Raw genomic sequence first — 23,488 nt, 5'->3', positions numbered from 1 at the left:
CATGCCTTCGTGTTGTCATCTCACCGTGGGAGGAGCTGATAAGAGTAGGAGTCACTGTGCTGACTCATGTGTGACCAGCAGGCAGCGTGGTCGACTTCCCTTGTAACCTCCAGCATGAGGTCATCTATGGAGAGAGGCTGAGAATGACCGAGATCACAAGGCTAACCTCTCATTTCCTCTTTGGAAAGTTGTTCTAGTGCACACGTGTGCTGAAGTCAGGATTGTTTAGAGAGGCCGCTTTCCTAAAACTATCACTAAAGAGTCAGCTGGTGAGAGTGTCTGACCTGATATAGGGCTGAGCATTACTGGAAAATAACTTTTATTCTGGTTTCTTTAAACAATATGTGTTGTGTTTTTTTTTTAATACTAAAAGGAAATTTTACTCGATAACTGCAGAGCTTTTATGTGTAAATTTATTACACTTTTAAACAACTATGACCCCAAACCCCCCAAAAGTTTGGGACCTGTTTTGCTTTAAATAAAATCACAAATTAGTGATTGGCAAATCTCATAAACCTGCATTTTATTCACAACAGGGCGTAAACAACATATTAGATGTTGAAACAGAGACATTTAACCATTTCATGAACAATATTAACCTTGTCTCCTGTCTTCCTTCAGCCGAATCCATCTTGAAAAGCTCCCATCCACAATGATGGCGTCGAACCGAACACTGTTCAGAGCAATCAGTGTTGTTTAAGGAGAATGACGCGAGGATTAGTTGTACTCGAAGCTGTTTGCAATGGCTGCCTCCAGTGTGGTGATGACTGGAGAATTCGCTTTAGCATAGCGTCACTTATACTAGAACTGGACCATGTTCCCGTATGAAATAATGGCTTTTCATGACAGAAAAGATGTTTTTGCTTGTCTCCCATCTGCTTCAGCACAGGTTTGTGATCGTTACAGGTGGGGTTTGCCGGTGTATCCAATGGCTGTTGCTGCCGTGGTAGCCTTTAGCTCAGATGTAGCTGTAGGAAAATGACAGTTTAATCAGAAGTGGACCACATTTCTTTTTAAAACAAGAGGATAGAGCCACACTGGAAGCTTGTCTTGGCAGAGAAGATGTTTGCACTTCTCCCAACTGGCATTGGAATCAATTTAATTCTCAGAAAAGCTTCACCACTGACAAAGTACAGCAGCACTAGCCTGCCAGCATAAGAGTACCACATGACATACAGTGCCATTTTGTCTTGTCACTCTGATTAGCCTGACATTAATGTGACAGAATGTTCCTCCAGTCACCTTCTAAGAATTTATTTAAAAAATCCTGCCCTTCCCAAACGCTTTCTGTGAGAGCTTTCCTAGATGAATGGGAAATATTTCCATGCAGTAGATACACTATATTGCCAAAAGTATTCGCTCACCTGCCTTGACTCGCATATGAACTTAAGTGACATCCTGTTCTTAATCCCTAGGGTGTAATGTGACGGTGGTCCACCCTTTGCAGCTATAACAGCTTTAACTCTTCTGGAAAGGCTTTCCACAAGCTTTAGGGGTGTGTTTATGGGAAATTTTGACCATTCTTCCGGAAGCACATTTGTGAGGTCACACACTGATGGTGGATGAGAAGGCCTGACTCTCAGTCTCTGCTCTAGTTCATCCCAAAGGTGTTCTATTGGGTTCAGGTCAGGACTCTGTGCAGGCCAGTCAAGTTCATCCACACCAAACTCTCTCATCCATGTCTTTACGGACCTTGCTTTGTGCATTGGTGCACAGTCATGTTGGAACAGGAAGGGGCCATCCCCAAACTGTTCCCACAAAGTTGGGAGCATGGAATTGTCCAAAAGCTCTTAATATGCTGAAGCATTCAGAATTCCTTTTACTGGAACTAAGGGGCCAAGCCCAGCTCCTGAAAAACAAGCCCACACCATAATCTCCCCTCCACCAAACTTTACACTTGGCACAATGCAGTCAGACAAGTACCGTTCTCCTGGCAACCACCAAACCCAGACTCGTCCATCAGATTGCCAGATGGAGAAGCACGATTCGTCACTCCAGAGAACACGTCTCCACTGCTCTAGAGTCCAGTGGCGGTGTGCTTTACACCACTGCGTCTGACGCTTTGCATTGCACTTGGTGATGTATGGCTTGGATGCAGCTGCTCGGCCATGGAAACCCATTCCATGAAGCTCTCTACACACTGTTCTTGAGCTAATCTGAAGGCCACATGAAGTTTGGAGGTCTGTAGCAATTGACTCTGCAGAAAGTTGGCAACCTCAGTGCACTACACACCTTCTTCAAGGAGACTGAAATGTTAGTGCAGGAATGTTGGATGTTCAACGTCTATGATTTTTCTCCACTGAATTTATAAGGTGTAATAGCATTTTAAATAGTGCTTTATATAAGTGTTTATATTAACACTTAACATGGTGTTAATACTATTTTTACAAGAAACAAATTGGCTAAAAAAACCATTGTGAGTAGTGGTGTAAAGATAACCCAATATGGACCGGTTAACCAATCTTAACGTCAAAGGTCCAAGGGCATCGGTGCACAGAGCCCTGGATTGGTAAAAATGAGGCTTGGACTGGTTTTAACATTAGAGATCAGTTCATTGATTGCTGCTTGTCTTCACAGCCCACCATGCTCTGGCTCAGCGCCTGTAATCTCGCGCAACCCGCGGCAACCTTTTACCTTTAAGCGAGAGTTCCGTTTGGCGTATGTGGTCGCTGGGTTTCACCAGTCATTGCTGCAGCATCTTTCAGTTACAGTTCTGCACCTCAGGAATCAAGTTATGTGGACTTTATGTGAAAGAAGGATAACTTTAGAAATGTCCGTCCGACTGTACGCTTAAGACAAAAGAAATTAAGAACTACAGCAGCTTGTCACACCTGTTGAGACAGCGGAGCTAAAGTTTAGCTAAGATGCTAACACCAAATGCAGCCCAAACAGACCAAACATAAACACTTTTCTGAGTTAAAACTCTGAGAAGACTTTAGTAATCAACGTAACAACAGCCCCTTTATTCACAGGGTTTACAACCGTAACGTGTTGTTGGGAGTGATTGATTTGGTGACATAATCAATACATCTGAGTCCAATGATATGATATTAAACAGAGAGGACTTCACTGAGCTGGAGATCAGCTGTTCTCCAGTGAATTAATTCAAGAATGAAAACAATCAAGAACGGTCAGATACAGAGAGAGAAGATGATGTTTTGGCGACATGTAGACTAAATACTCGCATTAAGAGGAGTTATGAAAGGAAAATAAAATTGTGTATAGAAAGCTGTTTTTATTTGACTGTTTTTAGACCCCTTCTCCTGTACTAGCAGACACACAGAGCTCTGTCAGTCCTAATCTCCTTATGATTTTAAATCTGTTTTAATTTGTGCTTCTTGGGAAAATTTGATAGTAATTTTTACTGTTTTTGAGATTAATAATGCTAAGGAAGTTACAAGTATAAGACCAACATGAATGTACCGGTAAAAATGCATTTAAATATTTATCTCCCAACTTACTGACAAAGTAAGACATCTGGGAAAATGTGTGATAAAACTTTCTTAAACGTAATTTCACAATGTTAGCACAGGAGGCCTGGCAGGCTCTTTTATAAACAAGGTCAAATTGATTTAGATTATTATAAAATTATCTTCTTTTCCCCTTTTTTCTATGTTTTTTTTAAAGCAAAACTTTATTTTGGTTCTATAAACAGATGTTATCGAATCAGAGCAAAGCGTTCTGTATTTTAATGAATCGTCAGCGAATGGAATTGTAGCCTGTAAATTCAGATTCAAATTGAATCGTCTTGAGAAGAAGAGATTTACACCCCTTAGTGTGAGTAAAAATAAAGACTGATATCTAAGGACTGTCTTTGACTAAAACTGGACTAAAATGTTTTTGAGTTTTCAAAACTATAAAGATGAAACACTATTTAAAAGTGACTAAAACTAAGTCATTTTAATCTTAAAACGAAACTTGGAGCAGCTAATAAAATGATCAGTACTTAAGGATTAAGTAATTCAATTTTGGAGGGTCAAAGCCGAGGTCATGGCGTTTATTTGAATCTTTTGCTATCTCGAGTGCTTTGAGGGATTGTCTTCAAATTTTGCACAGATGTTTACTCTCATTGAGAGATGACCTGATTAGATTTTGGTGGTCAAAGGTCATTAGGCCTCATGGTCAGCCCTTGCATATGACATTAATACAACAGAAAACACCTCATATGACACCTCTTTTTATTAGCCTACTAGCTTTTATCCTGTCAGTTTCAATTCTGATTTCAGCGTTGGATTAATGTTTTTAACTAAAGGGACTTCCTACAAAGTTTGAGGATCTTGCTAAGGCTGGAGGAGGATGACTGACCAGCTGACAGGCTGAGTTTTTTTCTAATGCCAATAGTTGAAGGTGAATGCTGATGTGCTTCCTGTTTATTGGCTGTTTAATTACAGTAAAGCAAACACAGGTCTTCTGACATCAATGGACATGAAAGGATTAACCACAGAGGTGACTCAAAGCATGAATCTAGAACTATGAATTACTGAAAACCAACTGATAATGGACCAGGACGTCTCTAATGAAAGACTTTAGTGGTAGCAACTGTGTTTTTTCTCTTGGTGGACTGTGGGGTCCCAGCAGGTATTTCCTCCATCAGAACTGGTTTGAAACGAGTCTTTCTGTGCTGGCCAGGGTGTCGCCTGGCGAGGTGTGGCACTTTCACCTTCAATAGAGAGCCCCGGCCCCCCCAAAACCCTCAACATTTAACAGAGGCAAGGGGAACATTGAGTGTTAGGATTTCCTGTTTCCTGGCCCCTCACCCACAGAGCCAGCTGCTAACACTGCTCTGTGTGTGACGACCTGAGGGAGCACTTTGAGAACATAAACATACTGGACTTTGTTTGGCTTTTGAGGAATACCTCTACATTTTTACATGATTCCAAGTAAAAAAAGGTAGTGATCCCATCTCTGTTTTCTGTATTATCCTGTCTCTAAGAAAATAACAAAAGACAAAAGTAAAAATTTCCAAACCAAGAGATTTCACCCGTTAAAATTTAGCTTAGCTTCCTCTTTTGTCTGTTTCTTATTCATAGCTTTTCAAATGTACAGGTAAATACAGTATAACTGGTGTTTTTTGGCTTGAAAGTTTATTCCATTAATACCATCCATGTGCCTCTGCCAGCTACACCAGCAGAAGTGAAAATCCATGAGTCCGGGCTAGTGCTGCACAATTAATCCAATCTCTATCGCAGTGTCAGGCATGACATTACGCAATTGCATAAAAGGGACCTATTTTGTATTGAGCAGTACTTGAAAGTAGGATTGGGCAGTATCAGTTTAGCAAGCATTTGCCCGCGTGCATGCATAACACAGCGAGCAGAGCGCACACCTCTGCAGGTGATTCATTTATCCTTAATCTTCCTTTTAATAAAATGCTTCAAGTAAAAAAGATGATTACAGGGGTGCTGTAGGTGAGTTACAGTTAAAGCATTGTTTTCACAAGTAAGCAGAACTACATCAGGAGCAAATGATCCTCTGTCTCCCTTTTTTACTCTCTCTCTGCGTAATATGCTCTCTTTCCCCATCATTTCAACGAAATATGAAATTAATCCAGAACTATTATCATCCAGTATCTAAGAATGTGAAGGAATGTTCCGTGTGCTTCTTAACAGAATAAGAGAGGCTTTCGTTTTAATTTATTTCTGCCTTGTGCAACCTGAGGAGCTCCATCCTGCTGTTTATGGGAAGCTTATAAAAAGTTACAGACTACTTAAGAGCCTAAATCAACAAGCACAAATTAGCTTCATCTAAATTTCACACAGTAAGGGGTTAACATAGGTTTAAATGATTTTTAGAAGTTTTGATGGTTTAATTGTGTTTGCTGCTGCACCATGCAGCAGCTGATTAATAGCCTTAACTTGAGCATCTTTCATCACTGATCTACACACAGAATGGAGAGTTGAAGTGCTTTTTATTTACATTTCTTTGGATCACATAACAACCAGCAGTGCATGTTAAACAGTTTGACTTTAAGCAGGGTACACACATAAAGATAAGTGGGCTGTTTTTGTCCAGATTTTCCCCCTTCCCGACCAAGGATGGCAAACGCCCAATTATCTTATGTTTTATGAGATTATCTTATAAGATTATCCTGTGGTCTGAGGTGTGTTACGAGTGAATTTGTCCCGATAATTGGCTCTGAAAATGGTCGGGGTCGACTATCTTAAATATTAAACTTGTTCAATATTTACGACCAAAAATCTTTGTGTGTGGGGAAAGCCGACGACTCCCGAGTCACGACTCTGTGAATTGTGACGTGGAACGGAATGTAGCCAATCAAGAAGCGAGCTGACTGACGAACAAAGAAGTAGGCGTAAATAAAAACAAGCATGGCTGACCTGCTGAAGCATCATAAAATTCTTTTTTTAGTTTGGGATTTTTCCGTTAAAAATAGTCCCAAGAACACCATCATTCCCTCTTCTTGTATGTCCTCTGTCATGTTTGCTAATGAGTTTCTGATTATTGCATTTCCTGCTTTAGCTCACTTCTTTTATTTGTACTTTAACATTTAGCAATTAAAGCACAAATTACTGTTTTCGTTGCTATATTTGTAATTAAAGATTATAAAAGCGCTACTAATATGCTAAATCAGCCTTTTTAATTAAGCTTTTAAAATCAAATAACATACTAGGGGTGGGAATGACTAGTGGCCCCACAATACGAAATTATCACGATACTTGGGTCACGATTCAATATTATTAAGATTTTAAACATTTTGCAATACAGTGAGTATTGCGATACCATATATTGCGATTTCTAGCATTTTTCAGCTGTTTAGCTGATTTAGCATTAGTCTTGCCCTCATGTTTGTCATATTTCCGCACTATTTTGTTTTCATGTAGAACTTCGTTCAAACCTCATGTGTCATGTCCTTCTCATTCGTGCCCTGCTTGCCTTCCTAATGTCTTTCCCCTGGTGCTGCCATGTTTGTTTCATTTTCTCCTGCTCTATGACCGTCAGTTCTGCCGACCTCACTGGAAAAACAAATGTCCAAAAATTGATTTAAACTTTTTCGATTTTCATAGACTTCAGTTCATATTAGCAATTGATTTGAAAAATCGATACTTGGTGGATGAGATGATACGATTTATCACCAGACAAAAAATCATGATAATATGCTGTATCAATTTTTCTCCCACCCCTATAACATAGTGCCCCATAATGCACAACAGACCAGCAGATGCTGAAATGATCACTTCTTCATCAGGAATAGAAGATATGTTGTGAATCGGGAACTGGTTTGAGTTGAAAATTGATTCTGAGTCGAATCTTGACCTCCTTAAAGATTTACATTTCTAGTATTTGTTATTTACCAAATTTGCCAGAAATCATGGCAGGATTTAATTTATCGCTGCTCATTACACAGCACCATCTTCCTAGCACTGGATGACTGTGGCTTATCAGGTAGAGTCAGTTGTCTCATATTCAGAAGGTTGTTGGTTCGATCCCCAGCTTCTGCAGTCACATTTCGATATGTCCTCGGCCAGTACACTTGATCCTCATTACCCCAGTGTGCTCTTCATTGGTGGGGTGTAAATGTGTGTGGATGCATTTGAATGGGATTAGCTAACAGTGATGGCCTATTTTCCATCGCAAACTGCCATCAGTGTATGGATGCCGATGTAAACACTTTAATTTTCACTAATAAAGAGAAAAGGACAACACTTGGCTTTACTTGGATGTTGCTCGTTTAGAGAACATCAGAGGTGCAAACCAGGGACTGTTACCTGAACATAATAATAAATTTATAAATTTGGTAAATAAACTCACTGACCACTTCATTAGACACATCTGTGCAAAGTGTGCACCAATAACACCATCTCTATTTCCCAGTGGTTAATGCTTTTTTGCACAGCATTTTGTTCATGGTTATTTTTTTGATGATTAAAGTGTTTGTTAATAGTAAAATGTTCTGCCATCATTTTATATCTTTGTAACACTTATTTTAACAATGTATATTCAAGGGATCAGAAGCAGTTTTTATTTTAAATTTTTATTATTTTAAAAAATGTCATGCAAAAATTTACTCGGCTGATATATCTGTTATCAAAATTTTTTATTCCCTAATGTCGGTGTCAGCATCAGCCTCCAAAAATCCATGGGTAGATGTGCCTTGTGGTGTAAAAGCTCAAGCTCAAGTCCATTTACCATCTTAATGGCATTAATCAAAGCAATATCAGGGCTATTTTTCAGAACTCTGCGATTCTATTACCATAATACTTCCCGTTCCTACTTGAAAAGTTTTCAAAAATGCCTGCAGAAAGGCCTTTAAGTTTACATTAGTGTGACTATCTGTAGAAGTAACTTTATTTTCAAAAAAGGAAAAACCTTTAAATTTTGAAAAACTATTTTGTTTTGAAAGTGCGATCAAAACATCAGGTTTTGAACTATTTATGCTACTTAATGTTTGTATGTTTGCTTTTCCCCCAGGAGGTCCAGTGATGTAAATGCACGTGCATCCACTAGCCTAATGATCTCTTAACTGTATGCCTGAAACTTTTCTTTGAAAAAAAAAAATTGCAACATTCACAGATGCATTGGTTTAGTGTTGGTATCATCAGATTGCTATTGACAGTTAATGCATGAACTGATGTCAGTAGCAGATGGTTATTTCTTGTGTCACTTTAATTTAATGCCATGATTGTTGTGGGTTCCTCAGATAACCAGTCATACTGAGGTATCATTATAGCATCGTCATGATGTATATAGTCAATAATTCCTCCCCATATTACACGTCACCGTGCACACCAGCTGATCGTATTGGTGATCGGTTTATGCATGAAACCAATCCCATGTGATGACAGAGTGAACGTATTTGACTGTATGTACTTTATGTCCAATTCTGTGTTTAGAGTTGCATAACACCCTGCCCAGCAGTGGTGGTTTGTGTTTCAGCTCCAGGAAAACGCCTCCATTATTAACATGTTTGGCTAACACGCTCTCTTAAAAACTTGACAGAGAAGCCCTAAACTCCCGCCCTGCCTTTAATGACCTCAGTAAACATGTTTAAATCACCCTAAATCTGCTGCTCTAAGTGGCCCAGATCCTTGCACAAGCAGGGCAGCCGCTCTTGCTTCAGCTGTGATGGGAACACGGTCTGGATTTATGAGTCAGCCTGTGGCTCTATCTCAGAGGAATGTTTTTGTTAAGGCGCTGTGGAGAAAGAAAGGAGGGGGGCGGGGACGTCCTCCTGTGGCTCGATTAAGTATCAGTCTGGTCTGAACTCAGATCCCTCTGATCAACATGTGCTGGAAGTGTTGAAACGACGTCTGTGATAAGACGAGCTGCCGTGTAGACTAAATGCAGTGCTGGTAAGATTAGATTACCACAGCGATGGTGGATAACACCAGAGTCATCATCATTAGAGCTGAAGGCTGGCCTCAGCACTGCAGAGACTCCCTCAACAATTATTATAGCAGCAGTGCAAAGTCAGACAGACTCCCAGCAGCAGCTCCTAAAGGCCCCTGATGTCTTCTTAGACTTTAAAATCTCATAAACTTAATCAAAAAAAGATTTCCATGGAATGTGACCTTGGTTTTTCTGAATAAGTCTGTGTTTTGTCATCATAGTCTTTGGGATAAACAAAGAAGTGCATTGGTTTGGACTTAAGTGTCCTGTTTATAAACCTTATCCCTGTTTCAATTAAATAAGACCAGCACAAATGGACTGGACCTCTGTTGAACTGGGTAAGTCACTTTAAAGTCCTTGTAAAGTGATTAAAAAAAAATCTGCATTTTAGGTTTGTTGTATGACAGGGCACTGGTTTATGAAACAGCAGGCCAAATTTGAGGCATGAGAAACATCTCCAATTTTAAAAAATTAAGCTGCAAAATAAGAAAATGAGGCAGTAGTATCTGCTCTAGAATTGGCGTGTCGGTTGAATGAGCGTAAGCCAAGTCCACTGACAAGAAATACAGTCCGCTCAAATTTTGAATTTTTTTTTTTCTGTCCAGAGCTGCCTGGCTCTGTGCCGGAGCAGAGACAGAAGTTGGGGATGAAATTTACTGTTTTCTGGCACACTGTTTTCTCTGTTATATTTTTAATGACCCGTAGGCTGATAGATTTTGGAAATTTACCTCACAATGGAAAAAAAAAAAAAAAACAAGCAGCATGTAAGTGGCGGTTAACTTCCGTGAAGGCAGTGACATCAGCTAAGAGACTGTATTAAGATGCACTGTCCTAAAAGTCACTAGACATCACTAAATGACATCATCATCTAGATTGTATAATTGGCCATGTGCTTACAATTATAATGGGTGCTGTAGGAGAAAGGAATAACGTAATGGGAGACAAATAGTAAATAAAAAAAACACCCTAAATATGTTTAGAACTTCAAATTCACTTTCTTCTGTCTATTCTTTTTTTTTTTTTCTTTTCTTATTTTTTTAATGTCACAATTCCAACCGCCCTCCTTTATTCGGGCTTGGGACGGGCAAAATCAACCCAAAGGAAACTGGCTAGCAGAGTTACCAAGGATTACTTAGGAGCTTACTAGAGCTTACTTCTGATTTCTACAGCAGTATCAGAAATACGTCTGATACAGCCTAAAATGCAGGTATTGGTATCAGCGAGTACATGAGTCTATGCACCAACCCGATACCGTTTGGTTAAACTTTATATTTTGCTTTGTTTAGTCATGCGAAATGTTAGCGCTATAAACTTGAAATCAATTCTTCTTCGCTGCTTTGCAGCGGGGGTCACTGTAGTTTTAACCTGAGAGAAAATGTATTTTACTCAATCATTAAAGAAACTAGACTGGTTCTCATGTTAAAAGATGCAACACTAGTTTCTTGTTAACTCTACAGTCTAACTTGAGGTTTAAAGTCAATGGTCTGCACACACTTCAAAGTTAGGTTTACACATCAATGCAGAAATAGTTAGATCACCCATAATGCACTCAAGATTTGAGGCACGTTGTGATCTATTTTAGCACCGTTTTTGTAGTTGTAGAGATTGAAAACACTTTTAGGTTCATGTAAGACAATAAAACTGTTCCGTCCATTTTGTTTTTAAGGTACAAGACTCTTTATTTCGTACTCTGGTATTTCTGTGTTTGTGAGCAGAGGTACTTCATTACACCAGCTTAGTCTCGGTATGAATAGAGCTAAAGACAAGCGTGGACAAATCCATTGGTTGTCGTTGAATGACGGTAGAAAAGAAAGAACTTCACACTAACATGGTAATTTCCCAGGCTTTCTGAGCTGACCTGGGCAGCAGCAATACCTCAAATAGTCAGAAGAAATCTCATTTTAAGTCTTTTTTTTTCCAGCATTGTTTTTCCTTCTGATGATCTGAGCTGGGATTTGGATGGTGAGTGGAAAGCTTGAACAGTTTTGCTGATTTAACTTCAACAGTCAAATAAGGGTGGCGTCATCATTGAGTTCATCTCCTGCTGTCTTTAGTACTTTGAGAAGAATAAGCTCTTTGACTCTCTAGATGTTCGCTGCAGTCTGCTTGTCATGTGATTACTCTAGAGAAAGAAGCTTGTCAGCCATTGTGTGTTTCAAAGTGACCACTGAAGCTGCTGACAGTTTAAAATTGTTCAAAGTTTAAATTTTTTACTGGAGCAATTTTAACACAAACGTGCCAGATGCAGAAAAGCATGTCCATTAAGCACATGGTAGCAGAATGTAGCCACTGTGATCAAGCAGCCAACAATTAACATTCACAGCTGATCTTTATTTGACTGGTTAATCCAGTCTAGTATGCACATCTAAACTGGGATGGTTGAGCAATCCATCATTCTGATTTTATTTGATGTCTTTCCATTTGCTGACTTTCCTTCTCTCTTAACCACATTTTCTCTTCTGCTTTCCCTATAAAAGCTACAATGCCCTAAAAAAATGACACAGCTGTGATGCTCATGCCTTTAAAGGCCAGCTGAGATTAAATGATATTTTTCTGATTCCCAGTTCCCAACCTAGATTCCTATTCCAGAGTAGTGGGTATCAGCCAATACAGACCGATCCAATACTGATGTAAACTTTCAGGAAAGGCTGTGTTGAGGAAAACTGGCTCATTATTTTAGCCCTACAGTGAATTAAGCATGGAATGGAAAACACAGAAACGTCACATACAGCCTCTAAAGTAGTCCCACTTGAAAGCGGACTCGTCAACACCAGAGATGAGTCTGATTGAGGAGCTTGAAGGACTGGTGACTGCAGAGGTGCAGCTGTTGGTGCAGAGGGAGAGCAGAGGAGAGGGAATGCAGCCTTTGGGGGATCCGGTGCTGATGGTTCAGGTGTCAGAGACAGGTTTCCCCAACTTCACCCGCTGCTTCCTGTCAGACAGAAAGTCTGTGATCCAGCTGCAGGTGGAGTCAGGCACATTCAGCTGGGGGAGCGTGTTCTGTAGCAGAGCCGGGATTATCGTATTAAATGCAGAGCTGAAATCCACAAGCAGGATTCTGGTGCAGATTCCAGATGCTAGAAGATGAAGTAGAGTGCCAGGTTGTGTCAGGGGTCCTGGAGAGGGTCTTTTTTTTTTTGGGGGGGGGGGGGTATGACAGTATGAGGCACTCAAAAGGCCTTATAACCACGGAGGTCTGAGCAACAGGTCCTGTGGGCCTTGGTTTTATTGGGACGGCGATCATGGTGGAAGATGGGCGTTGTTTAGCGCGTCGTTGGGGAGTGGACTAGTTTTGTTGAACGTCAGTGGGTGTGTGTTTGAGGACATTTATTTTGTATAACTGAACCAATAATATTTAACAAACAGAGTGTAGTTCAGTCTTTATTTTATAAGATGGAAACTAGTGGGTTCATAGATCTTTAAATCATAGATAATTTTTGTGGTTTGAGCTTACCGGGGTCCTTAAAGGTGAAGATTTGACCTCAAACATTAAAGATCATTCAACAATAGCAGGTCTTTGTAGGAGGCTTTGGGATCACAGCCTCTCTCATTGTTTTATCTCATGCATAGTCATCATCATACACAGCTTGGTGCTGTGTGACTAAGGTGAATTTCAGACACTTTCATTGTCAGTGAAGAGAAAATAAATGAGTCATTTGTGACTGTTTTGACTCATCCTGCAGCCCCTCCCTCCTAAAAAGGGAAGTTGCATGAAAATGTGCTGATGTTTTAGAGGAACAGTGCTACGCAGATGATTATTGTGATAGATTTTGACAATAGAGGGCTTATTTGAAGACTTGTTTTAAACTGGAAATGGTTTTATACCAATTAGAGTGGGCATGGCACAAAATGCTTCAGTGTTGGTGTTCAAGGGACTATGAATATTGATATTTATCTTGATAAAATTGAAGTCGATGTTGATTTGAAGAAAAAATAAATAAATGTCAGGCTTAAAGCTCAGTAAAATGATTCCAAACTGTTTCATTCACCGTGCCAGCCAAGTTTGCTAAGCAGTGGGACCGACTTTTCATTCATTCTTTGTTAAATTTTATCAATGATAATATCAAGGGCACAGCTGAGGTTCGCTGTAAGAGGAGTTACCTCCCCCCACAGCACACCAATTGGCTCACCCATCTGTGTTACAGACTGGTCAGAGGAGTCATTTCCATGAGCTGATTGATCCGGAGCATTCCTTAGTCATACGTCTGAGGTCAGAGGAGACTGTGTTAAATATTACTTAAAACAAAAAAAGGGTCTTTAACACAGTCATTTTGGACTACTGAAAAGTATGAGCACGTGCTCAGCTTGTCTCGGTCTTGACCCCCAAAAGTCTTGGTCTTGTCTTGATCTTGGTGTACTCTGGTCTCGTGTAAGTCTTGATGTGTGTTAAATGACGTGTGACTTGATCAGGTGGTGGCTGACTCTTACAGGACATGGAATAGAAAACTCCTCCTGTCTGTAGGGATGTTTATTCATGAAGTGACACATCCTCTTGGTGATTTCCCTTTGCATGATCATCCTCCATCACACTTCATCAGATGGTTTCATTATGAGCTTTCTGCATCAACCACAACGCTGATTCACAACCACACAGAACAGAGAGGAGCAATAGCATGTAGTATGTACATAGCATGATAGCATGATGGTTTAATCAATAGCAATAGCATGATGTAATAGCATACATGTAAATCCTATAGCTATTATTTTGCTCTGTTCTATAATATAGTCATGATTATTTAAAAAAAAAAATGCTGTTATTTTATTTTATCAATTTGTTTATTTTTCTATGTAATGCTTTGGCAATAACATGACACATTTGTTCATGCCAATAAAGCGAGTTTGAGTTCGAGCAAATCAGTCAGCAACTGCAGTCATTACTGATGAGATTATCTCACTGAGGCATGGTGAACCTCTTTTGTAAATCACTGTCCCTAAATGCCAAAGCCACTTTATTCTGATAAAAACCAACAGGGAAATATCATAACTAGCTTGGTAGACTTTCCTCAGGCCTACCTTTTAAAGAGGAACATACACAGATGGCACTAAGTAACTCTTTGTCCTCTTTGTTGTGTTGTTTTGTCGGAAAGATTCATGCAGATCTTTAGTGAGGGTAACCATCCATCCAGGCCAGGCTGTATGGCCCCCGGTTAGGCAGTTTTTCTCTCTTTAAGTTTAATTCAATCCAGATTCTCCCACAAAAGCCAAACCATTCCCAACATTCCCATGGTACTAATGTCTAAATTATAGCTGAACACATTGATGCTCTGAGCTGGTCTGCATTATTTTTTTGTAGGGAATTTTAATGACTAAACATGAGCACGACATCCTTTTCACTGCAGCTGTAGACTGTATGTTTGATTTATAGTTAAGATGATGCCAATTTGTTTTTTTGTTTTTTTTAAGTCAGAGCCAGAGCTGACTGTATTCTGACATCAGAGGAGGAACTGTGTGTAAAGGTTTGCATGTATTAAGTTAGCAGGCTAAGTCTGCCATAGCTTGGTTTAAAAGATTCATCCTCTTTAAGTTACACTATTGACTTATTGTCTTTATTTATATCAAATTTATCTGCCACCACCTAAGGCCAGCTCACTGGTGGAGCCCCTGAAAATCCCAGTGAATGGGCCTTCCCCAGTTGTGATTTATAACCATGTCAATGCATGGATGCTGGCATCCTGGCAAATTGTTTAATTGGCTACCTTTCACCACCTTTTTACCACTTTTCTGTTGTTTTTGCCACTTGTAAACCCGTCACCACCACTTTTTTGCAACTTTCAACACATTTTAGCAAATGTGAACTAATTTCTAAAAATTACTGACTAATTTTTGCCAGTTTTTTCTACAGTAAGCCCATTTTTATTAACATTTACCACATTTAACACCTAATTGGCACTTTCAAGCCATTTTTGCCACTTATTGACACTTTCAGCCCATTTTCACTATTTTTTTTTGCCACTTCAAACTAGAGCCTGACCAATGTGGGATTTTTGGGGCCAATGCCCATACCGATATTGGGGGCTAAAAAAAAAGCCAATATCCGATATATTGGCCGATAACCAATATATCGGCCAATATATGAAATAAGAACATTGATATTCACAGGATATATACTGTACATAAACACACATTCTTATATTTATATTATCTTTGTTTATTTCACAAAGATGCAACTTAGACGATGTTAAAACACTGTATAATAGTCTTTTATTAGAGAATGGTGAACATGTGAGTGAACAGTTGCATTTATCATTGTTTATTCTCGACTCCAGCGTCTCTACTCCCCTAAGCAGTAAAGACGCAACTGGTCTACTACAACTCCCACAATGCTTTGCGAACAAATATGGCTGCCCACTGAAAAAAGTCAAAGTACATGATTGAAAATGGATTAAAAATGGATAAAAAGATGCTTATTATCAGATGTAATGCTGTGGATTTAATCTCCAAAGACCCCAAAAAGTCACCAAAGTTCTGGGCTTGCTACAACGGCGTCCTTTAGAGCTACAGAGACATCGATGTAGCAAACGAACGGCAAAATGGTTAGCTCTCAGAGGAAAAAAAGGGTAAGTTTCTCAGAATTATGGTTCTAAAGTTGTCAACTTTTTAATAAACTGTGTCACGTATTGTTGTATAGGACAACACTGTCCTCAGAGACTCCGGAAAGTCAGCCAAGTTCCGGGCTCACTAGAAAATGTTCTGTGAGAGCTACGAATGCTTGGAAGACATTATTAGAAAGGCACAATGGATCCGTCCTGCGTGAGCTTCAAGGGTTAATATATTGGCTACATATTGGCCGATGTTGATTAATCTGTGATACGCTATAATCGGCCCGATTAATCAGCCCGCCGATCAATCGGTTGGGCTCTACTTTAAACCAAGTTTGCCCACTTCTTTGCCGTTTCTAATTTATTGTCTGTTTGCCCTTTTTTTATGTATTTTTGCAATTTGTCCAATAAAGTTGTAACGCGTTTTGCTTTATTTAATCTGTTTTAGCCACTTTTAATCTATTTTGGCCACTTTAGCCCATTTCACACGATTCAAACCAAGTTTTGTCACTTTTAATGAATTATACTTTCCCCATTTTTCCACATTAAGTAATTATTTAGTATTTTTCTCCATTAAAGATGCCAAATGTGCAACTTTTTTAATCCATTTTCACCACTTTTTGCTACTTTTGATCTGTTTGCCAAGTATTGCCACTTTGAGGTTATTTTTGAAACTTTTTTTAACCACTTCAAACCAAGTTTTAGCACTTTTCTGCTACTTTTATTGCATATTCCTTTGCCCATTTTTTGCCACTTTTTTCAATTAATTCATATTTTCTTTTCATTAAAGATGTCACACTTTGCAACTTTTTTGCTATTTTCACATTTTGCTACTTTAGATCTATTTTTGCCAATTATTGCAACCTTTGTGCTTATTTTCACAACTTTTTTATCTCTTAAACCCAAGTTTTAGCACTTTTTGCTACTTGAAATGCATTTGATTTTGCCAGTTTTTTTTTCCCACATTGGCAATAAAGTCATATCAGTGTCTTCTTCTTCTTTCTTTTCTGGCATTTTGCATTACTTTCCAAATAGTTTAGTTCCATGTGAACATCCACGTTGTTATCAATACCTAAAAAAAGTTACGTCTTTTTAAGAAAAAGGGGTTAGATTGTTCTACAGCATAAATAAATGAAAATCTGTTTTTTCATTTTTTATTTTATTCAGATTGAAAATAAAATATGGTTATCACAGATTAATTTTAATCATGATTTTGCTGACCTCCATAGGCGTATTTGGCACGGGCCCAGAAAACTCTCCCCTTCTTCCCCCATAATGGGAGGCCTTGACCACCATTAACCTTTAAAGTTGTCCTTGGAATAACTTTTTACCTGTTTTCTAAAGTTTTTTTGTTGACAAAGATGTATTTCTTCCCCATTACTACCTAACATTGTTATTGAAGCCTCAGTTTTTTTTTCACCAACTTTGGTACTTTGAGTGTTTGACATGTGCACCCCTCATGGAGGCGTAGAACCGCCATGTTCTAGTCCTAATATGTTTGATTCTAACCTTTACATTCATTGAATCAAAATTCCAGAGTTTAATTTATACAAAGGGATGTCATGATAACCATGTCTGCCCTTTGTCTCCTAGTGGATGATTTTTTAAATCTTCTATTGTTCCAGAAACACCGTGGTTCACCTCAAAGATTTCCACCTATGATCCTTTTCATGTGATAGCAGAAGATGTGAGATAAATTCTCTCTGATCTAAACTACAGTTTGATATAACTTGGTGTTCTGACTGAATGAACAAATGTAATTGAATTAGTCTGAATGATTTTAAGACGTTCCTCTGTTTTTAACTCAACAGAGCATAAACAAAGCCTCTTTGTCTCATCTGAAAGTTAAAAACAGTGAGCCCTTCATGGCCTTGTTTTCCTCATTAGACTAACTGCATTACAGTGTTGGCAGTGCGATTGTTGAACATGTGTAAACAGAAATAGTGATGCTGAATCAGTTTTATTGTTCTGCTTTAATTTGATGAGAGCAGAAAGGCACCACAATGATGCCTCTTTGAATACAATTCAATGAACAGAGCATTGAAGAAACTAATGATGCACCAATACATAGGCTCACAACCTGGGGTCTGGGACCCCTAGGGGAGTGCCAAAGATCTCAGGGGGGCACAAGGCCTTGTCTGCTCTGAGGCTGCCAAAATCAGATTTGCACATACTGACTAAAGCCATGATGAAACGGTTAATTAGTGAATGCAAACGTTTTTTGGTGTGAAAATCTTGCATCGGTCTTATTTTAGAGTTTTATCAATGAAAGAATTTTGATCAGTGCTGATTTTTGACTGCAATGTTTCATTTTTTTGTTTTCATGTGGGTCTTGGGGGGCCTCAGCTTTTTTTAGGTACATGTTGGGGGGCTTTAAGGAAAAATGGTTGGGAAATACTGCTCTAAGGCTTTGGTTTCCATCCTGGGGGACACCAAAGATCTCAGGGAGGCTCAAGGCCTTGTCTGCTTTGAGGCTGTTACAATTAGATTTGCACATATCGACTAAGATAACAGAAAAACTTTTATTTGATAGTTTATATATAGCTCCTTTGGTAAGAAGAACTTGATCTTATTGACCAAAAATTAAAATCAATGTTCAGTTTTGAAAAAAGTTTGGGAATAACTGCCCCAACACATCAGTGAAGCATCGGCATCGGCCTCAGTGGTCTTTGTGAACAGTCATCGGCCCATCTGCTAGAATGTGATTCATGCCATGACAGTTGCAGATGTTTGTTAAACATGGAAAAGAGACCGATCTAAAGTTCATGCTGTAGTGACAGAATGTACTAGAATTATGACGATAGCAATGACTGACGGCAGTCTGGCATGTATTTGCTTTGCGCAACCTCCAGCTTTGGCTATTTCAGTGGAGTATGCTGAGCATCTTTGATGTGTTTGCAGTTATAAATAGGAAACTTTGAACATCCTCTGGTTGCTTCAACAGGAGATAAACCAGAAAGACAGCAGCTGCACATCTGGACCTGGTGGAGTAACAGACTACGTTCTACGTGATGCAAAGCCTCCTTTAACAAACATAAATAATTATCAAATAGATGCCGCAGACTACAATCTCCCTGCAACTTTGAATGCACAGCAGTCAGACTGAAAACTTCATCACACTTCTCTCTTCATTTGAACAGCTGACATCATCCCCATCCCATTTCTGCCTTATTTGATCCTCGGTGCAAAGACTGATGAGGACATACGTTGGGTTAACTAGGACTGAACAGTGAAATTTAAACAAAAAAATATATATATTCATTTTTCTCTTAATGGGTCCATCTGTTATTTTGGGATATGGAATATCACGCTGCTGCCTCTGACAGCGGCTCTGACACAGACGGAGGATGGCGATAAGAAGAGATGGAGCGACCAAGTGTGCTCATGCAACAAGGAATTTGACTCCGGTTGGCTTTGCTCTCAGTGTACAGGAATTAAACTTTAAATATAAATAATAAATAGTAAACTGAAAGAACTGGAAGAAATGAAGATTTAAATATGCACAAGCTCTTGTCAGTATTATTTCAGGCATAAAAGGTTGTGTGCATTGATGGTACGGTTGCAAGATGTGCAAATGGTGCAAGGATGCTGACTAGACCAGATCAGAGTATAAAACATGCAAGGGAGTGGCCAGAGTAGCATGAGGTAGATAATTTAAGATGGTTGATTAGTACTAATGTACATTTGAGGTGAGGCATTTTACCACAGAAAGTCCTCATACAGTATTTGAATTACAGTAAAAAAGATGAATTACTTTGCAGCATTTTTGTACTGTAAATATATCAAATTATTAATTAGTATTGTAAGTAATCAGTGCAAATGTGCATATGAGAATTACAAATACTCGCCACTGTGTTCCTTAAATGTCATCAACAATTTCTAACAACATTCAAAGCTCGGTTACCCGACATGACCTATTGTTTCAGGTGAGCTGCTGTGACTGTCAGGTTGCAATGCGTAGATTAAAGCTGCAATACAAACAATTAGCATGTCTGTGCCATGAACAGTCCATTTATTGGCAAGCACTGAGACGAGAGTGTCATTTATAGCAGGAATCCACTCACCTAGGATCAGCCTTGTGTACCCTAACGTCTCCCTGAAGCGTCATAGCGGTGTGGTGACGGCAGCAGCATCAGCTGTAGTCTGGCTCCAGGAGGAGAGGCACAGTCTGTTGATCAAAACTCACTTCTCTGGCTTCTGAAGAGGATTTCAGATGGAGTTTAATGCACGTTTCTCATGGAAATGAGTAAACGTGCAATTCTTGCTAAAATCCAAAAACACAGAAGAGGTGCACCAGGTCACATGACATGTTCTTGCAATGTGACTTTTATGCATGAGCACATTGCCATCGCGATCGACATATGATATATCATTTAGCTCTAGTGTTTGAGGAATGCCTAAGGCTCTTAAAAGTCTTTCTCACTAGTCCTGGTATTTTTTCACCTTAAGATTTCTTAACTTTAAGAGTAAACCCTTAGAAAATTCTAAGGATTCTAAGAATGTTCTCAGAATTTTGTAACTAGGAGCAACTCTTTGGACTTTGGAAGCTTTATGAATACAGCCCCTGATCTTTATTTTCTCCATGTCTTTCATAAATGTGTCTTAGTTACTCTAAGTAAAGAAGGACAACATTTGTCCCTCCTGTCAAACATTTTACTTCCCTGACTGTATCACAACTGATCTGTGAGAGTCTTTGTGTCAGTGTGTGCAGTGGAGCAGATTAAGTCTGAGCTAATCTTTTAGCAAATGGCAGCTATGTTGACTTACTGATGATGCCCAGAAAGAGCACTGTCAGATAAGGATGATCATTTCTAGTTAAGTTGTTGTTTGAAAGTTACTTGGAATTCCTTCAAACAGCCACATCACCTCACACTTTCTCAGTACATAAGCAAATAGACATGGAGCTTCATTCACTTTCGCAAGCCTGTAAAATATTAAATGATAACAGATGGTGATGCATCACAGAGAGGAAAGAAGATGTTAATGTTTCCACAGTAATGACAACAACAAAAAAAAGACTGAACAAGCTGTTCAGTGTGTGATGGACCAAGATACATGTCTTTTTCTTAGCTTGATGCTTACATATTATGGAATTCACAGTCAGGGGGTTACACATGTAGCATTCAGAAATAGGCTTGTTTTATTTGAAGAAATAATGTATTTTACTTAGAGATGTTCCAATCCTTTTTTCCTTCCTGGTACCAATTCCAGTACGGTAAGGTGTTGGACGATACTGAACACCATTCCAATACTGGTGTAAACTTTATGCACTGACTGTGCTGTGGAAGACTAGCAAATTATTTTAGACCTACAGTGTCGTGAAAAAGTATTTGCCCCCTTTCTGATTCCTGATTTTTTTGCATATATGAGCTCAGTTTCATTGGCCACACCCAGGCCTGATTACTGCCAGATTTGTTGAATCAAGAAATCACTTAAATAGAAGCTGTCGGACAGAGTGAAGTAGGCTACAGGATCTCAGAAAGAAACACATCATTCCACAATGCAAAGAAATCAAGAACAAATGAGAAACAATGTGATTAAAATCTATCAGTTTGGGAAAGAGTTACAAAACCATTTCCAAGGCTCTGGGACTCCAGCAAACCACGGTCAGAGCCATTAACCACAAATGGAGAAAACTGGGAACAGTGGTGAACCTTCCCAGGAGTGGTCAGCCAACCAAAATGACTCCAAGAGTGCAACGACGACTCATCCAGGAGGTCACAAAAGGACCCAGAACGACATCCAAAGAACTGCAGGCCTCACTGGCCTCAGTTAAGGTCAGAGTTCATGACTCAACCATAAGAAAGACACTGGGCAAAAATGGCATCCATGGGAGAGTTCAAAGGCCAAAACCACTGCTGACAAAAAAGAACACAAAGGCTTGTCTCACATTTGCCAAGAAACATCTTAAAGTCCCCCAAAACTGTTTGAGAAATATTCTGTGGACTGATGAGACAAAAGTTGAACTTTCTGGAAGGTGTGCGTCCCGTTACATTTGGCGTAAAAATAACTCGGCATTTGATCAAAAGAACATCATGCCAACAGTCCATCATGGTGGTGGCAGTGTGATGGTCTGGGGCTGCTTTGCTGCTTCAGGACCTGGACCACTTGCCATAATTGATGGAACCAGGAATTCTGCTCTCTGCTTGAAAATCCTGAAGGAAAATGTCCGACCATCAGTTCATGACCTCAAGCACTTTTGGGTTATGCAGCAGGGCAATCTTGTCAGATTAGCACTGAGAAATTACTCTATGAATATTGAAAGACTCTGAACTGAAGTTGCTGTTGTCATTGTTTTAAACACAATGATTTGCCCTTGTTTCAGGATCCACTATGTAAATATTAGACCTACACACATAATTTGCCATTGGATATTGCAAGTCCTAACTGTGTGTTTTGTGTTTTCTCTGTGTTTCAGCTCGTACCGGGGAGGTGATGGGGGAGTTTGGGCGTCTCTATGAGAAGCAGTATGCCGTGGCTCTCTTCAACAAAGTTCGCTTTGACATAGAAGGAGGAGGCGGCCCACAACCGCAGCTGCTGCACCGCAAGGTAAACCCCCCTCCGTCCAACCATCTCTCAAGGATCTGAGCTCAGACTCCAAACTTTTGTATTTACCCAGCAGAAAATATCCAAACAACCTGCCAACATGTGTCCTCACTTTTTACCTTTGAACTTTATAGAGAACAGATGTGTTTAAAGAGGGGAACAGTAATATTTTTAGACTTTCCTTTTGTCTATCCCATTCACATGAAGGATTTTTATGAAGAGAAGGAAGCCTCAAAAGCACAGAATTTTAAGACAAAGAAGCAGCACTGCACGGTTAATCCCTATTGCATTGTTACTGTAATTTGAGCATTTCCAATCAAGAGCTGAAGTCTGTGTTCCTGACACATTAGCTGCTGAGGTGCATGGAGGATAAATAAAGTCTTGAAGCAAACGTTGAGCTCCAGAAACGCTTGTAGTTAAATCACATCTTTAATTGACCAACATGGCTTGTTACCTTCATCAAGATTATCCAACCCATTTAAGAATCACCCTGCTGAAGGCTTCAACCCAAAAGGCATCGGTCTAACAAGGTTGGTAAACTGCAAGTGCAAGCGCTCTCTGTTTCTTTTAAGCATTTCCAATCAACACACCAGGGTCAACTTGAACATAAAAGATAGGATTTTTGCAGATATCTGATATGTCAACATTTACAAAATATAGCTGATACCAATATGGATACTGATATTTAAATGTAATTCAGTCCTAAAATGCTATAATATGTTATTTGAGGATGAAGTTCTTAACACATATTAGACCATTAAACAGACTTTATAGTGTAAGGAATGATAATGAACAAAGAAAAAGACTTCAGCTGACATAGGTCTGTTTGTCCACCCTAAAACTCCAATGACTTCTTTGTTCAAACAGCCAATATTTACAGCTGAATTAGGCTGATTTTCATAGGCAAAATATTGTTTGTAAATATTGGCAGGAATTTTCATATCTGCCCATACAATAACATACTGATATCATGCATCCCTAAAAAAAAGGATGACAAATTTTTGTTAACCTTTCACCTGCCACCCAGCTTGTTTAGCATTCGACCCCTTTGCCCATTC

At 39.3% G+C, this 23,488-nt stretch overlaps 1 protein-coding gene across 2 annotated transcripts in view; it reads left to right on the top strand.

Moving 5' to 3' along the window:
• Window positions 1–23,488, top strand: part of niban2b (niban apoptosis regulator 2b) — a 61,474-nt gene that overhangs the window by 5,514 nt on the left and 32,472 nt on the right. For both annotated transcript variants that reach the window (XM_041788540.1, XM_041788539.1), the window contains exon 2: window positions 22,303–22,433. In XM_041788540.1, the coding sequence (XP_041644474.1) occupies window positions 22,303–22,433 (131 nt within the window). The remainder of the gene's footprint in view (window positions 1–22,302; window positions 22,434–23,488) is intronic.

This window comes from Cheilinus undulatus, linkage group 5, assembly GCF_018320785.1.
Source record: "Cheilinus undulatus linkage group 5, ASM1832078v1, whole genome shotgun sequence".
Taxonomy (NCBI): domain Eukaryota; kingdom Metazoa; phylum Chordata; class Actinopteri; order Labriformes; family Labridae; genus Cheilinus; species Cheilinus undulatus.
The sequence above is the reverse complement of the archived record's forward strand: the minus strand, read 5'-3'. Positions and strand labels throughout refer to the sequence as shown.